Source organism: Corythoichthys intestinalis, chromosome 10, assembly GCF_030265065.1.
Source record: "Corythoichthys intestinalis isolate RoL2023-P3 chromosome 10, ASM3026506v1, whole genome shotgun sequence".
In the NCBI taxonomy this organism is placed as follows: Eukaryota; Metazoa; Chordata; class Actinopteri; order Syngnathiformes; family Syngnathidae; genus Corythoichthys; species Corythoichthys intestinalis.
In genome coordinates this window covers 15,389,291-15,414,738 of record NC_080404.1, presented here as the reverse complement: position 1 = coordinate 15,414,738, position 25,448 = coordinate 15,389,291, and the positions used below count along the sequence as shown (strand labels likewise).

Genomic DNA, 25,448 nt, shown 5'->3' with positions numbered 1-25,448 from the left:
TTTAAATAATGAAAATTATATTAAACCATAATGCATATTTGAGGAACACCAATTCCAACTTATGTGTTATGTATATTGTGTGTATTATGTATACACTCATCAAAACAAAAAATAAAAGCATGAAATATTTTACAACTAATGATTCCAAAAATTAGCAAAATCTGCAAAAGTAAAAAACAAAAAAACAAAAAGTAAGGTTTTCTGCTATAGTCTGATTTCTTTAGCTGCACCCTGTACTTAAAACCTAAAACGTCATGTTCCCCACTTTCACATATTTATTGTAAAGTTATAGTATTGAGATGACAAGAACTCAAACGAGTCCTTTGGAAATGTTCATCTGTTACAGAGAAATATTCCTCCTTTAAAGTAGATTAAAGACATCTTTAATAACATGTTTATATGAGGTCAGATAGCTCGAGTGTCTGTCCCAATGCTGTACTCTTTTCCAGCACTTAAAATAAAACCACAATATGGTTTACTATCCAATATTAGAGTTGCATCATATATTGTGCATTTACAAGGATACTGTTCTGTTTTGATTTTATTGTGGCTGTTGCTTGAGGTGTTGTAAAACCTTACTGCATTTTAATGCCGTCTAACAGTTTGGTTACCTGGCCTCGGTACGAAGCAGTACAATTGTACACACTTAAAGAAAATACAGCCACAATAATGAAAATACACAGTAAACTGACAAATAGGTATTGTGCAAGTTCTTGTAATGTTATCACTGGTTAATTGACATAAAAAAAAAATTAAAAAACACAAATAGTAAATTATAGACTTCATTACTATTGACGTGTCACTTCGTCATTCTTTGCGTAACGCATTATCAGGAGGGACCGAGCTTCATTTAGCAATTGCCAGAGACGGCACACGCTCACGTCCAGATTTACTTACGATTGGATTTAACTATGAAAGCTGTACCGCGTACAAACAGGAAGGATTGTCTCAGGAGTGATTTGTTCGAGGATTCAAGGTAAATACTATATTTTTCGTTTGCCTGGCACAGCCAGACTATTCTCCCTGTATTTTTCGAACAATGTGAGAAATAGTCTGGGAACCAGCCCATTAACGGCCTCTCGAGCAAGGTACAAAATCAATCGTCCAATCAGATTCGTTCATTGGCGTGATGAGTTCTTAACGAGTAACGTCACTCTTGCGCGCCGAAAGTCTTGCCTACAACAACACAGATGGCGAACGGCAGAGCGGAGAATATGTTCCAATCAGCGGTAAAGCCAGTTTTAAATTACCAAAACACATCGAAACAAGTCATTGACAACAGTCAACATGGCTCGCGCTAGCCATGTTGAATAAACTTCTCCATTCTCCGCTCACGCTAATTACTTGTCGCTTTAACAACGTCACGTCTGCCCGTCGCTGATTGGTCCACTCCGCTGTCTGTTTGCTGTGACTTGTTCCGCCCTCGGAATTTGATCCGCCGGACGGTCGCCAGACTCAATCGCTGGAACAGAGGTAAGTCTGGTATACCAGGCAAAATTTTCGTACCATGCATGTGATTGAAGCATTTATTCGCAGGAATTTTCTTCTTTGAAAGTTTACACATGGAGGCGGCTAATTTTCGAAACTGACAGCCACATAGTTTACTTTTAACCAAGAATCGAGACTATTTTACGTCCATATCTATAAAGAATTTGGGGATTTAAGCACAAGAATTTTCGCCAGAAAAGCTCCTTTTACGCCACGCCGCCGCCAGCCTCATTCGCTAACATAATAGCATTGTACTTCATCAATATATGTAAAAAAACACTATCTGCACGGTTTTGTTTGCTTTTAACCAAGAATCGAGACTGTTTTACGTCTATGAAGAATTCGAGGATTAAGCATTTATTCACAAGAATTTTTGCCAGAAAAACTTGCACGCCAGGCGGCTGCTAGCCTCATTCGCTAACATAATAGCATTGTACTTCGACAATATATGTAAAACAAACGCTAACTGCATGGTTTCTTTGCTTTTAACCACAATTAGAGACTGTTTTACGTCCATATCTATGAATAATTCGGGGATTTAAGCATTTATTCACAAGAATTTTCGCCAGAAAAGCTCCGTTTACACCAGGCCACCGCTAGCCTCATTCGCTAACAGTGTATAGTGTTTAATGATAATAAAGGGCTATTCTATAATAAGTTGTGATTGTATATAAAATTTATTACCGTATCGGCCCAAATACAAGACTGTTTTTTGCATTGAAATATGACTGAAAAAGTGGTGGTCGTCTTATTTTCGCGGTCTAGACGTTATACCCATTCACGACGCTAGATGGCGCCAGATATCATTGAAGCGATGTTCTGTCATGACAGATCTCAGCTACTCTCCCCATTCACAACGCTACTCTTTTTGGTTTAACCAGTTTGCATTATTTTATTGCAATGTTTTTCCTTATTCAGATTTGTTTCAAGACTACAGTTAGTTAGACTTCACTTTGATGGTTAATGCAGTTATTGCAATTTTGTTGTTTTATCACAATAGATTGGTTTATTTACATTTCAAAAACCAGAAGCCATTCATTTACGAATGTGATTGCACTTTTTACATATTTAAATGTTCAGATATTAAGATTTGAATGAGGCAAAACAATATGCTTTTTCTCTCATATATTGCTATAATCATTTGTTTCAGATGTACTGTAATTATTTTCTGTATAAAAATTAATTTGGTGTTCAAAATGTCTTTTTTCAAACTTGAGTCTTGAAAAAGAGGGGGTCGTCTTATAATCAGGGCCGTCTTATATTTGGGCCAATACGGTAATTATCTATTTACAGATAAAAATTGATTCTGCATGTTTTCCTGAAGTATTAAGTTTCTGATGTTAAATTGAGTGATTTATTAGCTGTTGAAAACACATCGTAAATAAAAAAAAAATAAGTTGCTATTTTGGTCAAAAATATTGCTATTGATACTGAAAATATAGGTGCTTATCCCTGCATTTGGTGATCTTTGTGCATCTAGTGTAAAATCTGAGACTTTTATAGCCATTTTAAGTAGTGTTATATAAAAAATAATTAATCGGCATTTTATAAGGGAACGACTTTGAATTGTTTGATGCCGCTGCTCATGGAGACTCATATATGGCTAAGGTAGGTGCCTGTTTTGGTTTTAGGTGGGTAGCAGCTTTGTTTTTGTAAATATTTGAAGTTTTTGAAAATAGGCCCCCTACAAATCGGCCCCGTTTCCTGCGTCATGTCAATAGGTTATGAAGTCCATGAGTAAAATGATCCCAGTCTGTTGTTTAAAATTGTGCTCATACAAAATAGATGTTTTTAAAGTTGGGAGTAAACACTTCACATTTTTATTTTCAACACATCTTTTCATGTAACAGTACTGATGAAGTAAACATTCAGTGTACAGTTTGCATGACAGTGTAAATCACTCGTGTACACTACATTCACGGCCTTTGATATGGACAGATGTCAAATGCAGTTGGGATGGCTGGCATTGAATAATCACTGTTTCAGTGCCATTGAGAGCAAGCAAATATGAGTAGAACCAGCCCTGTTAAACTGTTTTTCTGGCCTTTCATAGGAATCTGAGCGTTATTTTGCTGCTAGTGGTTTTGAGATAAATGGCTGTTTTGAGTCATTGTTATAAGTAAATCAATACAATTCCAGTACACTTCTACATAAGCTGTACACTGAGTGATTTGTTTCTTCAAATACTGTTACAGGACGAAAAAAATAATAAGAGCTGTAGTTTTTATGATTCATCATAGCAATAAAAGTTGTTTTACCGCCATCTTGTGGCAGATTGGCACCAAGAAACTATTTTAAAGTGTGTTGAGGAGACTCACTTGAACAAAAGCTGTGTTTTGCCATTATCTATGGCACAAGGAGAATTACCACTGTAAACATTTTTAGGTTCGGTCACTTGAACAAAAGCTGTGTTTTGTCATTATCTATGGCACAAAGAGAATTACCACTGTAAACATTTTTAGGTTCGGTGTCAGCGACTCTCAGATTTGCAATATGTGACATGGCCTCGTCCTCACAGAAAGTTCAACTCACCTTATATTGCAACGTTCCTTCAGAGCCGTAAGCCTGCCCCTAATCAGATAGAGTGTACAATAGCGAGGGATAATGTGGATCCGGCGGCAAGCCCCAGAGTAAGGAAGAAAGACATAACCACTCCGGTGGCCTCCGCCAGCTCCCGTGGCACAACTTTGGGCCCGTAGATCATGGGAAGAGTTCCCAAGTAGCCGTTGGAGAAGCCTAACAGGCAGTTGAAGACGACGGGATACACGTCGTGGGTGAAAAGCACGGTGTGGAGGTGATCCCTAGGCTGATAGTTACAGAAGATGATGAGCGGCACCAAGGAGGACCGACACACAACCAGCATGGGAAGAAGTCGGCTGGTGGGGCCCGGCACCCGCAGCCAGGCGGTGGACTGCCTGCCACAGAAATCTGCAACGTTAAAAAGGAGGAAGCCGACGAGGGGCACAAAATAGGTGTTGGTCCATGGGCTCCCACTGTTCCTGTTGACGGACTGGATGCCGGACACCACCGCGGGGAACACCATGATGGTCACGCAAAATACGCAGAAGACACTCAGGCCAAGAACCCAGATCTTCTTGAGAATGGGCCTCAATGGAGGCGTTTTGGGAGGTGCTGCTAATTCTTCTGCACTCCTCTCTGCTGTAATGGTGAATGTGGCAGCCATCATGTGGTATCTAAAAGAAGAAAAGCAACACGCATGATAAGATAAAAATGGGTCGGGGTGGGAATTCATACCAATATTGGAAATAAAACTAATTAAAACTGTATGAATAAAACATACAAATTGTACTATTATGGTGGGATTAGGGCTGCAACTAACAATTTTTTTTTTTTTTAATATATATATATATATAATCAATTAATCGGATAAATGTCACTTTTTTCAATTACCTTCACAACTTGAAAATGTTTTAGGCGTGTTTTAAGTAACAATAAAGACAAAATAGATGACTATTTCCTTCAAGAATAATATTGTACTACACCTTCCTGACTTAACTGTAGTCTACAACTATAGTGTTTTCAGTACATAAAACCTGTTAAGGTTTGTCATTCAACATTCCTAATATAAAACATAAAAACAAATCAGGCAAAAGTTCCGTTCATTCAACACCAAAAACAAAAAAACTGCTGCTGACTGACATTTTTTTTCTTGTGGGCAAAGCACTGATATAAATTGTGTCAATTATTTATTTATTTTCTTTAAAATAACTAAACAACAAAAACTGAATAAGGAGGTGGCAGACCGTAATGAAGCAGTTTATTTTTTATTTTTTATCAAACAGTCCAAATCCAATTTCAAAGCACACTCTCTTGTATGACAATTTACAGTCTGACCCTCGTGAGGAAAAAGCGGTGTGGAAAATGAATGAATGAATGAATGGTAGTTTGTGTTGAAAGGAGAGACTAAGCTGTAATATAAATGGTTTTGTGTTTTGTTTTGTTTTTTAATAAAAAGAAATGAGACAGCTTCTAACAATATTACTATTATCATTAATGTTTATTAATATATACTATTATAATAATATTATTTATCTAACAATAACTCAAATGCTAATATGCTTCTCCCAAAAACTATACAAACAGACACTTAAGACATTGATCAGCATAATCGCTAACAAGCTTAGCCCTCCGTTCTAAGTGGTAACGTCTCATCAACAAAGAATACAAACACGACAATTGGCTTCATTTACTCACATCTGACGAATCTAACAACACAAAAGAATCTAAAGGCCGAGTTATACTTCCGCGTCAGACCTACGCCGTCAAGGAAGAATCGAGTTACGACCCTACGCCGTAGCCTGACGCGCACCTCTCGATTTTTCTAACCTTCGCGTCGCGTAGACGCGTAGACGTAGCGAAAACGGACTGTGATTGGTCCGCTCAGACTGTTGTTTCCGGGCGAAAACACCGCCATTGTAGAATAGAATCAAACATTATTTTCTACACGCAAAAATGCACCAAGCCGACGGGAGTATCATCGAAGAGCAAGTCTCGTCAAGAAATTATTATTGTGACTGCCAAATGGCAAGGTCGGCGATCGAAAAAATAAATAAATGGAAGAACCACCGAGACGTGGGTGGTCGGAATCGAGTGGCCACACGAAGCGGTGACACAGTCGGCCAAAAACTGCCAACTTTTTATCACTTTATGTCGTATTTTTGGTTGGTGCACTTCATCATTTACTGTGTACATATGTTTCAAGTATATGAAGAATAAAGCACAGATTTGGTGTCAAAAGAGTTGTTTTGATCTTTAATTTTCAATAACAGACAGTTCACACACACAATACATCATCACTGATTGAGAGTGCCTCGGTGCTTTTTATGATAACCTTAAAATCAAGCCTCCCAACGCAGTTTGGGAAGTTCCCTAGACGCCAGAAATCTGCTATGGCTTCCCACTGGCTGGTTGTAGGACACGGCAAACAAATCAGGCTGGAGGGCTTTGCAGACCTTGAACGCAGTGCTCGAGCCAGTTTGAAGCTATCCGCCACAGCTAGCTCTCTCCACCCGAGTCTAAAACTCTCTGTGCGGCATCAGAAGTCGGCCAGACCGCCTCGAAACCGTCTTCTGCGTCGCCTGCCCGTCAACATTTGTATGTTCAATATTTATTCAGTGTTGATGAGCAGAATATTTACTTTCAAGAGTTCCATCTTGCATTGTTTATTTTTTCTCAGACTAGCGGAAGTAAACAAGCATGCCCCAAAACCGTACAAACATAACGCCACATCCCTCTAGTGGCTTGGCGGTGAATTACAGAGCAACGCGTTCCCTCACCGCAGAACTATCGAATGTCGAATGACGCTGTAGTCGCTACGCCGTCACCGCAACGCGAGAGTATAACTCAGGCTTAACTCTTAACACTTTGTAACATAATTGATTCAGCAACCCAATCTGAGTGTAGCAGTGAACTCTCTCTCTCTCTCTCTCTCTCTCTCTCTCTCTCTCGCTCTAATCACTGGCGCACACGCAGCCTCGCATTACACACAAACAAGGTCCCAAACGGGTCTGCTCTTTGGAGGCCATGACATTGACTGTATGAGTCTTTCTCCACAGAATGCTTTAACCTTGTCAAGAGTCAAGAATCTGCATTGGACAAGGTGTCAAGAGTCAAGAATCTGCTCATTAGTTCCTATTATTATATCTCCGGTTTTCCATGATCAATCGATGTCAAAAACTGGGAGAGACGTTGAAATCGGCGCTTTCAAGTTATAATGACAGCCGCACTCTATCTCAAATACTTAATTTTTAGGGTGCTCTAAAGACGCCACGTGATTGAACAGGCCGGCGTGATCACAGAACGGCAAGTTTGAGTCTGATTGGTATAATGGAGTCGTGTGATTATTATTGCGACGTTTCACTTGTGAAACTGGTTTGTTTGTTTGTTTATTGTCATCATCATCGGTATCATTGACAGTTACAAAATGACATTGTGATATGATTAATTAACCCGAAAAAAAGACAAGTGCTGACAGGAGAAGCCTGGGCTTATTAAATCCCATCCCCAGTAAACAAAAAGACGCAAATCTTCGCATGATAGTGTAGACATTTCACATTATGATACAATTGCAATTTTTTTTTTTTTTAACACATGAATCATTTTCCCAGTAGTCATTGATTAGACGTGGCACTTGTGTCATTCAGTCAATCATCCGTTTGCTCATTGATTCGGTGAGAGTTTATCTGCTAGGAAATCTTCAGTTATCCAGACGTGAAAGTGTTGGCCGGACATGGGCGTGGACTCGATGTAGGTCACATTGTTGAGAAATCTAGTCCAAGGTACTTCGGGACCAATTGAGCAGTTCCATGACACATAAGATTAGTACAGAATTAATCACAACTAGACAGTGTTTGCGTATGTCAGCAGATGAAGAACAACTGATGTTCAGTCGTTGTGACAGAGCTGATTATTAAGGCATGTTATGTCTCACTATCTTTAGTCTCTCCTTTTCCTCCACTTTTTGTCATGGGAACACTATTTAGTGTTTGTGTGTCTGGCGTCGCGCCCTGATTTTGAACCTTGTACAGATCTTATCCATGCTAGAGGTCAGACTCTATAGCGGTTTAGAGTGAGTTCTTTATATGTTTTCTTAAAGACTGCTAATGGTTGAGCCACTGTTGGCGTCTCTGGCAAAAACAAAAAAGTAAAACCTATTATGTAGAATAAAAAGGAAAAATGTAACGACTACTGTAGCCCAGAGTAGCGAAGAGCAGCGTTTCTTCTTCACAAATCTACTCAAGTAAAAGTATGGCTTATTAAAACTATTCTTAAAAGTACATTTTTCCCAAAAAGCTACTCAAGTCAATGTAACAGAGTAAATGTAACGGGTTACTACCTGCCTATGGTTATTAGCAAAAATAAATAGCAATAAATACTAATGGTGTAACGGTACATGTATTTGTATTGAACCGTTTCAGTACGTGGTGCTCGGTTCGGAACGGAGGCATACCGAACGAGTTTCTGACGTGATGTAACCCTTACTTTTCGAGGCTGTGAGTCGATCGGGTTACTGTTTCTTTGTGTAGATTATATTTACTCTGTCTTCTCTACTATAATGAGGACCAACATTGTAGGACAGTATAACTCAGAAACGTCAACAGCACGACAATGTGGCCGCCGCGAGAACGCTGTGAAACGCGAGCGTTAGAGTCAATCAGCCAATGCACACCAGTCCCAGTGCGGCCGCGTGTTAAATGCGTCCCAGAAGCAGCTCAATGCGACGCACGCGAAAAGAACGGCAGAGTTTATTATTTGACGCGAGACGCGGCCCTCCTGTGTCAATACTACTACCGGTAGCTAGGATCGGGCCGGAAGTTACTTGTGTAAAAATAAGGTGGATCCGGTAAATTTTCAAACTAATATGCAATCGTAACCTACTTTTTGAGTCCATCAGATCTCTTGAGTGGTAGATCGGGGCACAGTTGACCTGTCTTTTTTGATTTACTGCTGTCTTATCTGCTATAATAATAACCAACACGGCCCCATGTTCAATACAAAACCCTCCAACCACAATAAAACAAGTAGGAACTAATATTCACATAGGAACTAAAGTTATACAACCTAAAATATACACTATAAATGAATACTACATCACATTTGTAAAATATAAACACATAATAAATAATAGCCCATTTAAATAAATTGAAATGAGCTAAAACACCTGTAATCAAATAATAAGAATAATACACTGATCCTGCTTACACAATTAAATTTATGAATTTTTGTATGGCGCTTTACCTTGAGAAAATCCACCAATAAAGCTTTTGAAAAGCGTTCATAAGAAGAAAAAAAAAGATTCATTGAGGCATTTCATTTGTAAAATACATGTTAAAATCTTTGTCATTGGGATTGCTTTTCTCACAAAACTTCTTTTTTCTTCTTTCTTTCAGAAAGAAAACTGACCAATACGCGGGGTCTGAAAGGCAAATTGTTGTTGGATTATCATCTTTAAATACCCGCTACTTTTTCAGCAGAATTCTAGCTCTGTATAGGCTAATGTTCATATTGTTGAGAGCACAAAGGTGTGTAATAAACAACTAGCACATTTATCTTTTGCGTTTTGTTTTCTTACCGTACCGAAAATGAACCGAACCGTGACCTCAAAACAGAGGTACGTACAGAACCGAGATTTTTGTGTACCGTTACACCCCTAATAACAACTGATCAGAAACCAAACCACTGTCAGCTAAACAATAACAAAAATGACCACGCATGCTGTTATTCATTTTCTTTATTTGGCAATATTCAATGTGTTTTTAAATTAACTGAATTTGTGTGGAAAATTGTATGTTTTTCTCCCTCTCAGTTTTCTAGACTATTTTGAAATCATCAACATCTTTAACCATAATTTACTCCACTGTGTGACTAATGAAGGATGAGCTTATCTTCAGGCTAGTGCACACTCAACAAGACAAGCTCAAACTCATCCAAGCTATCCACGCCCACATTTCTTCCTTGCAGATTATGTGTTATTTTAGAAAACCGGAGATAACATTTGTGAATGGATCAACAGAGTGTTTGTGCACCTTGAAAAGGCCAGTTTGGGGAGCAACAGGTATGCAACGATGCAGAGCAGAATGAAGATGTCGGCAGTCAGGAAATAGGCCAGGGCGCTGTCTGTCACGTCCTCTGCCAGAGCGATGTCTGCTATTGACGCGATAGCACTTAATGTGCCTCCCATAGCCTGACCTGTTTGACATAATGGATTACACAGTCAGTCGCGTAAGCCACCCAGAAAATGTGTACAACACACTCGATATGAAGGCGCAATGACATTCAGTTATTGACTCGGCATGGTGTAAAACAGGGGTCGGCAACCTGCGACTCTTTGAACCCTCTGATGCGGCTCATTATTACGCTACATAAATGAATTTTCAAAATAATATATTCTGGTACTTGCGCGATTTTTACTTCTCTGAAGTAGGCAGATCAAGTGGGGCTCAATGCTTGAGTCGTTGTTAACAGAACACTCATGCAGGTCATGAATTCACCAACTATGTAAAGTCACGGTTGCTACTCAGAAGGTGTACCCACGAGCTTTTGTGCCATTTACAGGCACAAAGACTTGTGGGTACCCCTTTTCAAGTAGCAACAGTGACTATACATAGTTCACTCACCCAGGTCATGAATTCAACAACTCTACTAACTGCTAACAATACTATGCCTTAATGGCATACCGCATGCATGCTATTTTTAGACCGTGACGTCGCATCGTAAAACGGAAGTAAAGCCGAAGTTGGACATTATAGACCCGCCCTCGCATAGAAACAACGTAATTTGTGCTACTTTTCGCCAGTAATCTTTCAAAAACGAACATGCCGATCACGCATGACTTTTTTGGAACTTGTAGAAACGACTCTAGACATTACGACACGTGAAGGATGTTTTCTTCATACGTTTCCGGAAACCAAAAACTCGGGAGGAAAAAATGTGAAGACCGAATCAACTTGCGCAGACTTTAGCACCAGCTCGGTGAATCCATTCACATTTCATATGCAGTAAACATTTTGTTGGGTTGGCATGGTCTTTCAGAGGACAAAGAGGTAAGCCATTTGTATATTTTTAACTTATTTTTAGCGTAACGTTGTCCTGTACTGCTTCCGTCTGACAATGAATGACCTGAAAAGAATTACAATGGTATCTGACTGCCACTGTTACCGTTTCTGTTTTATATATAATATATATATATATATATATTATATATAACAACTTTAGTAAGGGGGAAGTGTAAATAAATTATAGAATTAAGATTTGTTATCAATGAAAAAATTAAAAGTGTTCGTTGGCTGTCACATTTGCGATCGCTACACAAAACTAACTAAATTTCCCCCAAGAACGGTCAGAGACGTAGGACAACCAGAGGATATATAAGAAAGACAGGGCTGATGGTAAAGGCTAGCTTGTTGAAACAGGAGAATGTCATTGTCAGTCGCGTCGATTAAAAAGCTAAGGCTATGCTTAGGTCAGCTCGTTTTTTTAAAAAATCTTTTTCAGCCTTCGACACTCAAGCCTTCTCTTTAACTGAACATTTTTATGTTCTTCCACATCTTTGCCAGTGAATTTGGCACCAGGCACATCATTTTCGGAGCGAATAGGTAGGTTTAGCTCTGTAAACATCTCCTTCGTACAAGATTTCCATTCATTTCCTATTAAGGACAAACGATGGCTTGTCCCTACTTAGCAACAGTAGCTAATGTCATGAATATTAATGAACGGAAGTGACGTCTTGCTTGCGGTACGCCATTGTGCTGGTTTGTTCTGCAAAAAAATTTTGTTTGTGCTGCTATTGTTTTTGAGATATTGAGATATTAATTTGGAGTGATGACATCACGCAGCCTCCAATTTATTGCAAAGTGGATCCGAAATGGTGCCATTCATTGATGCTACATTTGTGCTGTAAAAAAATTTGTTTGTGCTGCTATCATTTTATAGATATTGAGATATTCATTTTGAGTGAGGACGTCACTTGCAGCTTTTCCGTATCCAACTCCCACGGCTGATGGGGCATACCAACTCTCTCAAAAACAGAGGGGTGTCCCAACAACTAGACCAAACATAGCACAAACAGATGGCACCACTTCCGAAAGGGTGCTGGAAAGTTTGACTTATTAATTTCGAGTGATGACGTAACTCGCGGCCCCTAATTTACTGCAAAATGGACCCGAAGGAGTGCCATTTGTTCGCGCGAGTTGTTGGGACACCCCACTGTTATTGAGAGACTTTGTACGCTCCGTCTGCTGCGACGGAGGGGCTGCGATTGATGTCATCAATCAAAATTAGTATCTCAATACCTATAAAACGATAGCAGCACAATGTCTGAAAAAATTAGCGTTTATTCTGCTTACTCAAAGGAGGCTAAACTCCTTTGTAAAGACAAACATGCACATGTTTGACTTTACAGTATAGTTGACACAATCATTTCAAATGTTAATATGTGCGTGTTGATACGAGTACTGTGTTCTATGTGGGAACGAAGTCGAAGTGGCTCTTTGAGTGTTAAGGGTTGCCTACCTCTGGTCAAAATTATTTGCAATTAGTAAGGATTAATAAAGATGCAGCCAATGCTGCTTCACAATTCTGAAGTTGAGGGTTTGAATACACAGTGGTATGAAAAAGTATCTGAACTTTTGAAATAGCTCACATTTCTGCATGAAATCACCATCAAATGTGATCTGATCTTTGTCAAAATCACACAGATGTAAAAACAGTGTCTGCTTTAACTAAAACCACCCAAACATGTATTGGTTTTCATATTTTAATGAGGATAGCATGCAAACAATGACAGAAGGGGGAAAAATAAGTAAGTGAACTCTCTGCCTAAAGAGATTTAAAGAGCAATTGAAACCAATTTTTACCAAACAATTTAAGTCAGGTGTGTGCCCAATCACTGATGAGTGGTTTAAAGCTGCCCTGCCCACTATACCTACACCACTACACTATACACACCTGGTAAGAATGGTCTTGATGAGAAGCATTGTATGATGTGCATCATGTCTCGGAGCTGTCTGAAGACCTGCGATCAAGGATTGTTGATTTCTATGAAGCTGTGAATGGATACAAAACCATGTCTAAAAGTCTGGATGTTCATCAATCAACAGTCAGAGAAGTTGTCTACAAATGGAGAGAGTTTGGCACTGTTGCTTTTTTCCTAAGGAGTGGCCGTCCACCAAAGATGACGCCAAGAGTTCAGTGCAGAATACTCAGAGAGGTAAAAAAGAACCCAAGAGTTTCTGCTAAAGATTTACAGAAATCACAGGCACCATCCAATATCTCTGTGCCCACATCAACTTTATGTAAAACGATGGCCAAGAATGGTGTTCATGGGAGGACTCCACAAAGGAAGCCACTGCTGTCTAAAAGACAAACATTGTTGCTCTAATGTTTGCAAAAAGGCACTTGGACACTCCACAGATTTTTGGGCAAAAAAAATTTCGAGACTGATGAAACCAAAGTTGAATTGTTCGGGAGTAACACACAACGTCATGTGTGGAGGAAAAATGAAACAGCTCACCAACATCAACACCTCATCCCCACATTGAAGCATTGTGGAGGTAGCATCATGATTTGGGGCTGTTTTGCTGCCTTAGGGTCTGGACAACTTGCAATCATTAATGGAAGAATGAATTCAAAGGTCTATCAGGATGTTTTGAAGGAAAACCAGAGGCCGTCTATCAGACAGTTGAAGCTAAAAAGAGGATGGATGCAGCTACAAGACAATGATCCAAAACACAGAAGTAACTTCAGAATGGTTTCAGAAGAATAAAATACACGTTATGGAGTGGCCGAGTAGAAGTCCAGACTTGAACCCCATTGAGATGCTGTGGCATGACCTAAAGACAGCGATTCATGCCAGACATCCCAGGAATCTGACTGAACTACAGCAGTTTTGTAGAGAAGAATGGGCCAAGATTAGTCCTGATCGATGTGCCAGGGTGATCTGCAGATACAGGAAGCGTCTGGTTGAAGTTATTACTGCCAAAGGGGCGGGGGCACAAAATATTAAATGTGATGGTTCACTTACTTACCCCCACCCTTCTGTCATTGTTTGCATACTGTCCTCATTGAAATATGAAAACCTATAAATGTTTGGGTGCTTTTTGTTAAAGCAGACACTTTTTTCATCAGTGTGACTTTGACGAAGATCAGATCACATTTGATGGTGATTTTATGCAGAAATGTGAGAAAATCCAAAAGGTTCAGATACTTTTCATACCACTGTAATGTTTGAATAGCTTTGTTGTGTTCAGTTTGCATGTTCTGCAGGTACTCCAACTTCATGCTCATTAGATTTGGTTTCGGTCACTGAGTTTGACAAACTCAGAAGTCAACAACATTTTTAACTATTTGACTGTATACGTAGAACTCAAGGCTCAAGTCTACCTGATATGAGGGCCTGCGAGATCCTCATGGGGAAGTGTCCACTGATACCAAATACACTGCCACAGAAGATGTTAGAAGCCCCACTGACAATAGCCACGCTAACCAGTGTGCCCGTGAAGAATTCCACCCTGTAGTCAGACAAATCCACCTTGACCAGCACAGTGGTCCCCACAAACACCAGAAGGATAACGATGAGAGACGACAGGATTCGCACATTTGAAGACAGCCTGGAATACACAAAGGAGCACAGCACTGTGAGTTGAGAGTGCAACGAATGCACAAAACCTTTAAGCAAAAAAGGGCTGTAGTTCTCTTTTCAATGATGGTTTTGTTGTTATAGTCACGGTGGACAACAATTTGAAGAAAAAAATCTCTTTTTAGGTCTGGCAGCTGTTTTTATCTCCGCAATTGTTGAGTGCAGAATCCGAAACTGAAAATGATTTTCTCTATCACAACAAGTTTTTCTAACCACATTTTAATCCTTTCAGCGACAGTGGTCAATACAGTGGACTTGTATTCAAAATGTATCATTAGCTTAACTCTTTCACTGCTAGCCCTGGTCACAGAGTATGTGTTGTGGTAGTTACCGTAGTAAAAGAGGGAAATTGATATTGAAAACATCTATTGACGGCAATAGACGTCCAGTTCATTTCAACTAGGAGGGGCTGAAAGTGCTCCAGCCCCACCCATTTAAAATGGATTCGAAGTCCATTGCAGTCAATGGCAGCCAAAAAGGGGGATCAATTAGTTAAACAACCTGACCTGATAAAGAAATGCTACGATCAGTCTTGGACAGACGTGGACAGTGAGGTGTTACATTTACTTTAGTAACTTTTTGAGAAAAATTTATTTCTTTGTGTAGTTGTACCACACAATACTTTTTACTTTTACTTGAGTAGATTTGTGAAGAAACACGACCCTTACTCCACTACTTTGGGCTACACTAGAGTCGTTACATTTTTCGTCTTTATTCTAAATACAGGCATGAAAATGGGTCAGGGGTTAAAAAGGTGAGAAGGGTGTGGAGGAAATATGTTCCAGTACACTGTATACCCCAACAAAATATTGAGCTCTGTCGACCCATACTGTGTTTCAGCAGGGCCGTGCAGAGACCGGTGGAGGGGCGGGTGCTTGTAGATCAAAAGGGGCACATGAACAAGTATTTAATACACCTTAAAACAACATAACTTCAATTTTAACCAGCTTTAGATAATAATTGGCTGCGACTGTGACATACTTTAATTGGGAGGGGGCAACAGTGAATAGAAATCAAAACTGCCATCAACACTTTCTGGCTGTGACTCAGTCAGTCTGCCTCTTTTCTTCCTTCAACCTCTGCATCAAAACTTCCTTCCTCAACTTATTCATCTGAGAACAAACCACATCAGATGGTCACTGAGCCACCAACAGCACAGTTTTCTCAAAACTATTATTTCATTATTATCCATACTTAACAACTCTAGCACCTAATGATTAATAAAGCAATGACATAAAATCTTATAGAAAAATAACATTGTAATTGTGTTTATAATTGTATTTAATACCCGACTATCCTTGCAAACTTGTTCTTACCAGGTCTGCTATTCACCCAGCTGATGAGGTATCCACTGCCTTTAGCAGCCTCATCCAACTCCTTTTTTTATCCCTCAATCTCATTTCCCTACGAGGCATGTCTATGTAATGAAATATAAATATTTAAAAAAAAAAAAAAAAAAAAACAGCCTCCCCGGTGGCTTTTAGTTTTAAAGCTTTCTTAATTTCTTTCTCTCTCGATAACGATGGAGGTAGATTTGTGTTTTTGTTATTCAATCAAAAAACAAAGTTACTTCTATCAAAAACAAAGTTGCTTCAATCAAAATACAGGATATACTTTTAATTTTTCCATTGAAGTAATGTTGTTTTGCGTTTGGGCCACATTTTGGCTAGGACATTTGTGTCTTTATTATTCAATCAAATAAGTTGCTTCACACAAAAATATATATATATAAAAAAAAAGAAACTTTGCACATGTGTCAATCACCGTTTAACAAAGCCTGAGAGGGTTTGAGTAGACTCACTATGAAGCATTTAATAAAGCCAAGCATTTTCTTACAACTTTATTCTTGTTTAAAAAATAATTCGGTGGGGCAGTAACATGTTTAAAACTTATCTTAATTCTTACATTTTGAAGTGCTTGAAACCCATTTATAAATGATACTTTGGTGAAAAAAGTGAAAAAACATGTCTTATATATATATGTATCTTTTTTCCAATGTAAAATCTGAATAAATACATTGAACACGCACAAAAAAATGGGGGGGGGGGGGGGCGATACTTCGCGGTTTTCACTTATTGCGGCGGGTTCTGGTCCCCATTAACCGCGAAAAACGAGGGATCCCTGTATTTCTGAAAAGCTTTAAGAAGCCACAGTCATTCCCACCACTCGTCGGGCCGGTGTTGTGCCGACACCGGCCGTCAGCTCAAGTCCCAGCCGAAAATAACGTGTCTCTGGCGGACGACGGGAGCGATACGAGGCGCCCCACTCCATCTGAGAGCATGCCGCTTAATTTGACTCAACAGTGCGTTTCTTTGTTAATATTACCGCTAAATACACAAGCTTGACGCCAATTTAACGGGAGCTATTTTTTCACGGGAGATTTGGCTAGCTCTGGCAGTGTTCAACGCAAGCTGCAACGAATAGCAGTAACTTTATTATATCGCAAAATATGAAAACGATTGAAAGCATTACTCACCAAATTCAATCTGCTGGCAAATACAGGCAAGTATGTATGCTGCGCTTTGGTCTGCCCCGCTCTGGATTTGCAATGCAACCAAAGGCTCTCCAAGCACTCCATGTACACGTAAAGAGTGCGCGCGATTGAAATAATGGAACGCAGTTTGGGCCGATGATTGGTTCTCGTCAGTGAAGCATCTAGAAGGATTTGCTGACTGGATTTCTTAAGTGCTCAGTTTACGTACTAAGTTAATCACATGATAATAATAATAATAATAATTAAATAAAACCTCCCGACCCCCCCCCCCCCCAAAAAGAATTTCTCCTCGGATCTACGCAATTCACGTAGGTCGCCCTTTTTGACTTCAAAACGGCGAATTACGCCGAAAGGTGAGAGATTTTCATGCCTGTAAATAATGACTATATTTGCCAGAGATGCTGGCAGTGGCAGTCTCAGTTTCGCCAATGAGACTTTACAACAATAACCACAAGGGGTGTAACGGTACACAAAAATCTCGGTTCGGTACATACCTCGGTTTTGAGGTCACGGTTCGGTTCATTTTCGGAACAGTAAGAAAACAAAATGCAAAATATAAATGTGCTAGTTGTTTACTACACACTTCTGTGCTTTCAACAATAGGAACATTAGCCTATACAAAGCTAGAATTCTGCTCAAAAAGTAGCGGGTATTTAAAGATAATCCAACAACAATTTGCCTTTCAGACCCCGTGTATTGGTAAGTTTTCTTTCTGAAAGAAAGAAAAAAGAAGTCCTGTGCTAAAAAGAAAAGCAATCCCAATGACAAAGATTTTAACACGTATTTTACAAATGAAATGCCTCAATGAAACATTTTTTTTTTCTTATGAACAGTTTTCGAAAACGTTATTGGTGGATTTTCTCAAGTTAAAGCGCCACACAGAAATTAATAAATTTAATTGTGTAAGCAGGATCAGTGTATTATTATTATTTAATTACAGGTGTTTTAGCTCATTTCAATTTATTTTATTTAAATGGGCTATTATTTATTTTATTATGTGTTTATATTTTACAAATGTGATGTAGTATTCATTTATATTGTATATTTTATGTTGTATAACTTCAGTTGCTATGTGAATATTAGTTCCTACTTGTTTTGTTGTGGTAGCAGGGTTTTGTATTGAACACGGGGCCGTGTTGGTTATTATTATAGCAGAGAAGACAGCGGTAAATCCACAAAGAAAGTCAACTGTGCCCCGATCTTCCACTCAAGAGATCTGATGGACTTAAAAAGTAGGTTACCAATGTATATTAGTTTGAAAATTGACCGGATCCACCGTATTTTTACACGGGTGACTTCCGGCCCGATCCTAGCTACCGGTAGTAGTATTGACTTAGGAGGGCCACGTCTCGCGTCACATAATAAACTCTGCCATTCTTTTCGGGTGCGTCGCGTTCTGGCACGCATCTAACATGCGACTGCACTGCAACAGGTGTGCAATGGGTGATTGACTAACGCCCGCGTTTCACTGCGTTCTCGTGGCGGCCACGTTGTCGCGCCGTCGATATTTCTGAGTTATACTGTCCTACCGTGTTGGTCCTCATTATAGTAGAGAAGACGGAGTAAATATAATCTACACAAAGAAACTGTAACCCCATCGACTCACATCCTCGAAAAGTAAGGGTTATATTACGTCAGAAACTCGTTCGGTACGCGTCCGTTCCGAATCAAGCACCACGTACCGAAACGGTTCAATACTATTACAAGTACCGTTACACCCTTAATAACCACATGACTCCATTATACCAATCAGAAGTAACAATGTTTTTTCTCTACTAGAGGGTGACCATGCTCTTTGGAAGGGTGGGGTTTAATAGTGTTGTTCTGACCTGAATCAAATGATCTTTTTGGCCTAATAGGGTTATGTAACAGGTTATAGTATAGTGTAGGAGTATAGGAGATTGTCAGAGGTCTTGTATGGCTTCCATAGTATAGTACAATATATTATAACAACAGTTCATATAGATAAAGTTGTGCTGATTTTTTTTTTTTTTTAATTCAGACACTGTAAGCAATTACTCACAAATTCACATGTTATTCATTCATTTTCCAAGCCGCTTTTTCCTTACGAGGGTCGCGGAGGTGCTGGAGCCCATCCCTGCTAACTACGAGCCTACCCACCGACGTCATAAAACCACGTGCTCGCTGTATGGTTCCGCCCACTTGTCCGTCATTTTGTCTCTCTATTAGCATTGGTTTCAATTGATCGAGGAATTTAAAATGCATTTCATGGAAGACCCGGTGCTTTCTGATGCCGTAAACTCACTGGATGTGTTGCATAAAAGGCGTTATGTGGAAAAGCTTCGTTCTATACAGTCGCCAGATCCATATTTGATGCCTAAATCGATGATTTTTGACCGGCTGCCTTCACCGTCTCTGCCTGACCCTGATATTTACAACTATCTTGTCCACACAAAATCAGCCTATTCTCACGAAAGTTTGAAAAACTTTAAGAGCTTGGAGGCTTATAAATGCTACGTTGCTGGTTGGGTGAAACAGGTCCTCGTACACGAAAATTCCGCAGGAATCTTGTGCTCGGAAGGTGAGTTACGAAATTTTCAATTCAAAATCTTTTGTTCTTGCTAACATCCACTGTCAAGTCTAATGTATTTCATGTCATTTGTCAATGGAGCTAGGGCTTTTAATGTTTATATGGTTTAGCGATAGCACTCACTACATACATACGTGTATGTTGTCGGCGATTAGCCTAGCAATGATCTTAATTGTGGTTGTCAGCCCAAAACCCTCTAAATATATATTAAATGCATCTTACCAGATATAAAATGACTACTACATAATCTGTGGTAATCGTTTGGAGCCCAGTTTTCTCGTCGAATTGCAGCAGCCCATCTCGCTCTCTTCTCTCCGGGTCTCTCGGAATCCGGTAGAACTTCAAGTCTCTCCGTCTTCTCCGTCTATCTTCTCTGTTATTGCAACCGACCGCCACACACGCCTTCACCATTTTGATTATTAATGTTAACGAGCAGAAAAACATGTCGTAAATAGGAGGAATGTACGTAGCCGTAACAGGTCAACACGATGTGTTGCCGGACAAGTGGGCGGCACCAGTCAGGAGAGCGGAGTTGTGACGTCACGTGGGTAGGGTCTATTGGCAGGGTACACCCTGAACTGGTTGGGCACAAGAGTGCTGAATCAGCCTGTCATGCATGTTTTTGGGATGTGGGAGTTCCCGGAGAAAACTCACACAGGCACGAGGAGAACATGCAAACTCCACACAGGAAGGCCGAAGCCTGGGATTGAACCCTTGATCTTAGAACTGTGAGGCGGGCGTGCTAACCACTCAGCCACCGTGCTGCTCAATGTTATTCATTGCTTGAGTATTCTTTTTGACGAACACTTTTTTATTTGTACTTGAGTAAATATTTGCATGACTACTTTTACTTGAGTAATATTATTTAGAAGTAACGTTACTCTTACTTGAGTAAAATTTTTGGCTACTCTATCCAGTGGCGTGGGAAGTGGGGTGCGGAGGGCGCTGCAGCGCATCCTGGTGTTGGGGAGAAAAAGAGTTTGGTAGATCATTTTTGTTAAAAATAAATAACAAACATTGAAACAATAGGGTACTTAACTTTGGGAATTAAATATTTATGTTGGAAAAAGTTTTTGTTTGTCAATAACATGGTCACCACCTGACACCTTGCTTGCTACCAGGTCACGTTGTATAGGGCGCTATTGTAACGGAAAAGTTAACAATTGACAGAGGAAGGGTTACCATGGTGCAAAAACGATTTTTTTTTCTCCATACAAAACTGAAATTTTCAAAAATTAAATTCAGGGGGAAAAAATTAATTTAAAATTATATATAAATAAAATTCAATTCAAGGTTGAAAATAAAGATGATTATGATGATAGTTCCATAATAGTGCCCAGCGAGGAAAAGTTAGCTGCAGATTTAGACCGTGGTCTAAATCTATCTTTGGTGTCTTCAAATAGGTAAGACATGCTTGCATTGTAGCCATATTATTATTTGTTGTTGCTGTTGAGCTTGCGCTGTTAGTTATTCGTGTGCAATTTATTTTAGTGTTGTGAAAAGGGGGTCTTAAACCGAGGTTTATTGGACCTAACAGCTTTCAAATGTGTTCGTGTGACGTTGGGCCGTCTAGCTGCGGGGATTTGCATTACAATACACATACGGGCACTATTATTTCCAATACAAAAACTCCAACACGCACTGTAAGTGAAACAGAATGCTGTCTTTGTAGTAGCCTAGTAGTAGTACGTAAACTATCAAGCATGCGTGTGTACTGCCAATGTGCACGCCTTGTATGGAAAAAACGCGCAAGCATGACAAATTTGGACCGAAACGGCTGCTTTTGGATGGGGAAAAACTAAATAAGATCCTCAGCAGCCCCTTGCCGTCATTGACTTCCAGCGCCCCTGACTACCCACCTCTGGTCTTGGATTCTGCACCCCAAAAAGTTAAAAACAGCTGCCAGACCTAAAACTACACAAACGGTGTTTCTTAGTTTTATTGAGGGGCAATTATGCTTACGTGTTTGTCAAGTTTTTTTTTTTTTTTTTATAGGATAGTATAGCGCTTGTAATGATGATAACGCAAATGACCTGTTCACGAGGACATAGTTGAGAATCAAACATAGTACTGAAGGCACCGTAGAAGCAAATGTCAGGTAACTTTCAAAGTAGTCCTGCAAAAAGAGAAGAAAAAAAAACAGGATTTTTTTCAAAGAGTTGTTGAAAATATGCCGTTTTTGAGGCACTTCTAATGTTGTTAATGTGTTACACTGAGTCACATGCATTCCTGTGATACACACATACAACAGCGCTACTGTGCTTATTTCAGTACATGGACTAAATGAAGAAAACACTCTAATGTCTTACTCACGCTGAGGTCAGACCGTTGCTCCACTGTGCCGTTGCCCATTTTATAAAGCCAGTAGCTTTTGGCCGTGATGAAGAAATTCCAAGGCAGCAGAGAGCCGATGCCCATGAGGAAGAAGATGATGTAGACCAAACAGTAGCGGTCATCGGGAGTGTAGCGTATGGCCAAGGATGCTGCTGAAGGAGTTTGATCACCACTGTCCTCATCCTCTGATGAAGAAGAATTGTCAAAGGCAACGGGGACATAGGACGAATTGACGCTGGGTTGTGTAGGGGCTCGAGCGTCCATTTGTGAGTTGCAGTGGACGGTGTTACATTGAAATCTGAAAATACGATGAAAGTTGTGTTAAAAAATAAATCGACATGAAATGCAAATATTGTAAACTACAAATAGAAAGCCCTAAAAGTGGTATAATTTGCAATTATATCACAAATTCATGGAAACTCAACATGTGGAGGATATACTCTATAGTCTCTGCCTTTTTTTTATTTTTATTTTTTTATTTTTTTATGATTAACTATTATTTTTCTCAGTAATTAAACGTTTTATAATGGCAAAAGTTAAAGCGAAACATTTTTGGGGTGTCCACAGACTGTGTTCATCTTGGGACTTTTTAAAGTACTATATATGAAGAAGCTTACCATTTCTTGCTTGTCCAGAAGACCGACTATATAATGGTGGGGCATTATCTTCTATGTGTACCACCTGTAATGAAAAATGTAAACAAAGGACATGTAACTCATGATCAAAAACAAATTAAATGCTCATATTTAGTTTTGATTGACGGCGCTAGAAGTCCAATCCATTTTGACTGGGAGGAACGAATGAAGGAACGTTCATTCATCCCTCCCACTCCCAATTTAAGTTTGCAGTGCTTCAGAACTTTTGTGTACTTCATCAAATTGAAGGCTACAGCATTATCTTAGCGCCAGTATAGTATCCTGTACAATATGGAACTGATTATTTTGTTCCCTGGGTATATGCACTTGTAGAAAATGTTTCTAGTTCTACCCATAAACTTGGTATAGTTTTAAAAAGAAAGACTTCATAAACATCTGAGAGAGACATTTCAGTGTTCCTCTAGTGAAGTTTTATTTGGTTTAACAATTGCAGAGTGGGCTGTATTACTTAACATGCTGTCTTGGAGCATACCGAACCAAGGGCGTAGGTTTGCATTGGGATGGTAGGGACATAACACTACCAACTTTTCAGGATGCTCAAATTGTCCCCACCAACTTCTAAGCAATCTTATTTGGATTATATAATAATAAGTTCAGTTATAAAGGTAATTAAGATTGTCTTCCCATATGTTGTAATGATACAATTGACCCTACCATTATTAAGTGAATTATTTTCATTATGTTCAGACCTACATTTACCCCTTTTCACTTGCTAAATGTGCCGGTCCATTTTTTTTCCTCAACCACATGTTTGATTGGCTGATAACTTATTTACTACCTCCTATCATGCACACACACGCACGAGCACATCCCCGACAGAAAAACATGTCGACATCATACCGCCGCCTCGTCCGCCCCTTCGAAGAGGAGGGATACTATAAGTTTTCGGCCAGGAGAAGCAGAAGCCACTGTAAGTACTGTGAAAAGCCATCAATGTTGTGGAGTTGGAAAACACAACACTAATTTTGCTTCTGAAAGTCCGACCTGCATCAGAGATGCATTAAACATTAAACTGTGTGAACTTGCTAAACTGCAAAACTCGAGTAGGAAGCCGTTTAGAGAGAAGTGTCCCTCTGTATGTTGTCTTTACTGTTAACGTTAATTAGACTATGATATACTGTATGTAGGGAACTCTGCTGGAAACTATAGAATCAGAAAAACATGAGCAAGAAGCTGCTTAGAGAGGTCGCAGTCCGTGTTTCACAGGAAAGTGTTGACAGTAAAAAAAAAAAACGCTGCTGCTTTTTTTCTTGTAAACGGCCTGGTTTAGAAGGAAAGAAGACTAGAACATTTTGTGACGTTACACTTTTAAAACTAAATATTAGTACATTTCAATTATTAATTAAATGTATTCATTTATTTTATACATTGTTTATTTAAAAGTATTTTAATTTAATTGGAAAAAAAAACAAAAAAACATGAAAGGTAACACCAGTTACTTTGCCAAGTAACTAATTACTCCCACATTCAGGTAACTGAGTTACTAACTCAATAACTTTTTGGGAGAAGTAATTTGTAACTGTAATTAATTACTTTAACTTTTTGGGAGAAGTAATTTGTAACCGTAATTAATTACTTTTTAAAAGTAAGATTAACAACACTGGTCATAAAAAGGAAGTCTGCTGAATGAAAATTTACGAAAGCGGAAATTTTATTCTGCCAATTTGTTGCCGAACACAATTTGCCCGCAACTAATGCTGATCACTTCTCAGAATTGGCAAAAGAAATGTTCCCTGACTCAAAGATTGCATTGGTAAGTTGATTTTTTTCAATTGACCTTTTTAATTTATAATTGGACACACTAACGAACTACCTTCAAGTCAAACTGAATTGCGAGCTGAAGTGCTATGAAGTGCAGCCATCAAAAGACATGATAGAAATTGCCAAAAGTGCTGCATACAATTATAACAAAAGTCACTGTTAAATTTTAGTAATTATGATGGACCTGAAGATATTGTTCTTTGATTGAACCAGGTTATATGTTATAATATTACCAAGAAATTCATATTATTTTAAAAATTTAGTTTTATTTTTGTTCCATATTGCACGCTATATACGACGTTGTGAGATTAGTCACCAATTTGTAAGGGCATACGTCACAATTTGCAAGATTGCCAACGGCATCAGATCGACAGGTACTGCCCAGTATGTGGACTACGGGCCACAGGTTGCACACACCTGCATGGTAGGTGCCATTCTAAAAATACGGTACATATAAGGAAAAACTGAGTTCTTTCTAATGGTGTACAAAAAGAACAGTGGAAGGTGACAATTCAGCACAAAGTATAACACATATGTATTTTAAATAGCAACAATGAGGAAGCACTTTGTTCACATGACTCCAGTCTGGAAAATGCAATGACATGCTTTAAGACTCGAGACTGCAGACTGAGCACTTTTATGCAAGGAAGAAACGGGAAGGTTTTTCACTCCCTTATGAGCATAGTCTCATCCACGTCTCAGGGACTGATTGTCATTTCAATTATTTAAACGTATTTTATATTATAGCATAAATTTAATTAACAGGCTAAACTAAACAGTGACACCGATGCTTTCGAGGAATTCAACAACGACTGCCACGGTGTTTTTACAAACATCAAAACACAGCCCCACAGTTGCTTGGTCACTTACTGTAATTGACGCGATTTCATGTCAAAGTGACACATCGGTGCGTCTCGCTCCTCGATGCTTTTCAGTTCTGGAGTGGTACTAAACAAGCGATACAAACGGACAGCCATTCCATTTACTAGTATCAACTAATACTTCCGG

At 39.2% G+C, this 25,448-nt stretch overlaps 1 protein-coding gene across 2 annotated transcripts; it reads right to left on the bottom strand.

The window, feature by feature from the left end:
- Window positions 1-25,448, bottom strand: slc29a3 (solute carrier family 29 member 3). Of its 2 annotated transcripts, XM_057849164.1 has the most exons (8): window positions 25,311-25,448; window positions 22,641-22,704; window positions 22,003-22,321; window positions 21,723-21,805; window positions 14,389-14,615; window positions 10,035-10,197; window positions 4,021-4,682; window positions 1-3,911 (listed from the first exon to the last, which is right to left on the bottom strand). In XM_057849164.1, exons 3-7 carry the CDS (start codon window positions 22,285-22,287, stop codon window positions 4,064-4,066), a joined length of 1,377 nt encoding a protein of 458 aa, XP_057705147.1. In that variant the 5' UTR covers window positions 22,288-22,321; window positions 22,641-22,704; window positions 25,311-25,448; the 3' UTR covers window positions 1-3,911; window positions 4,021-4,063. The 2 variants fall into 2 exon arrangements, with proteins under 2 accessions (XP_057705147.1, XP_057705146.1); XM_057849163.1 differs by having other exon boundaries at window positions 1-4,682.

Bases quoted from the DNA above. Each gene is read 5' to 3' on its own strand.
- slc29a3 (XM_057849163.1), bottom strand. From the start codon at position 22,287: ATGGACGCTCGAGCCCCTACACAACCCAGCGTCAATTCGTCCTATGTC. The intron at 21,806-22,002 runs GTGAGTAAGACA...CTCTTTTTGCAG, and splicing joins AGCAACGGTCTGACCTCAGC to GACTACTTTGAAAGTTACCT. The intron at 14,616-21,722 runs GTCATTTGCGTT...TGTGTATTCCAG, and splicing joins AACTATGTCCTCGTGAACAG to GCTGTCTTCAAATGTGCGAA.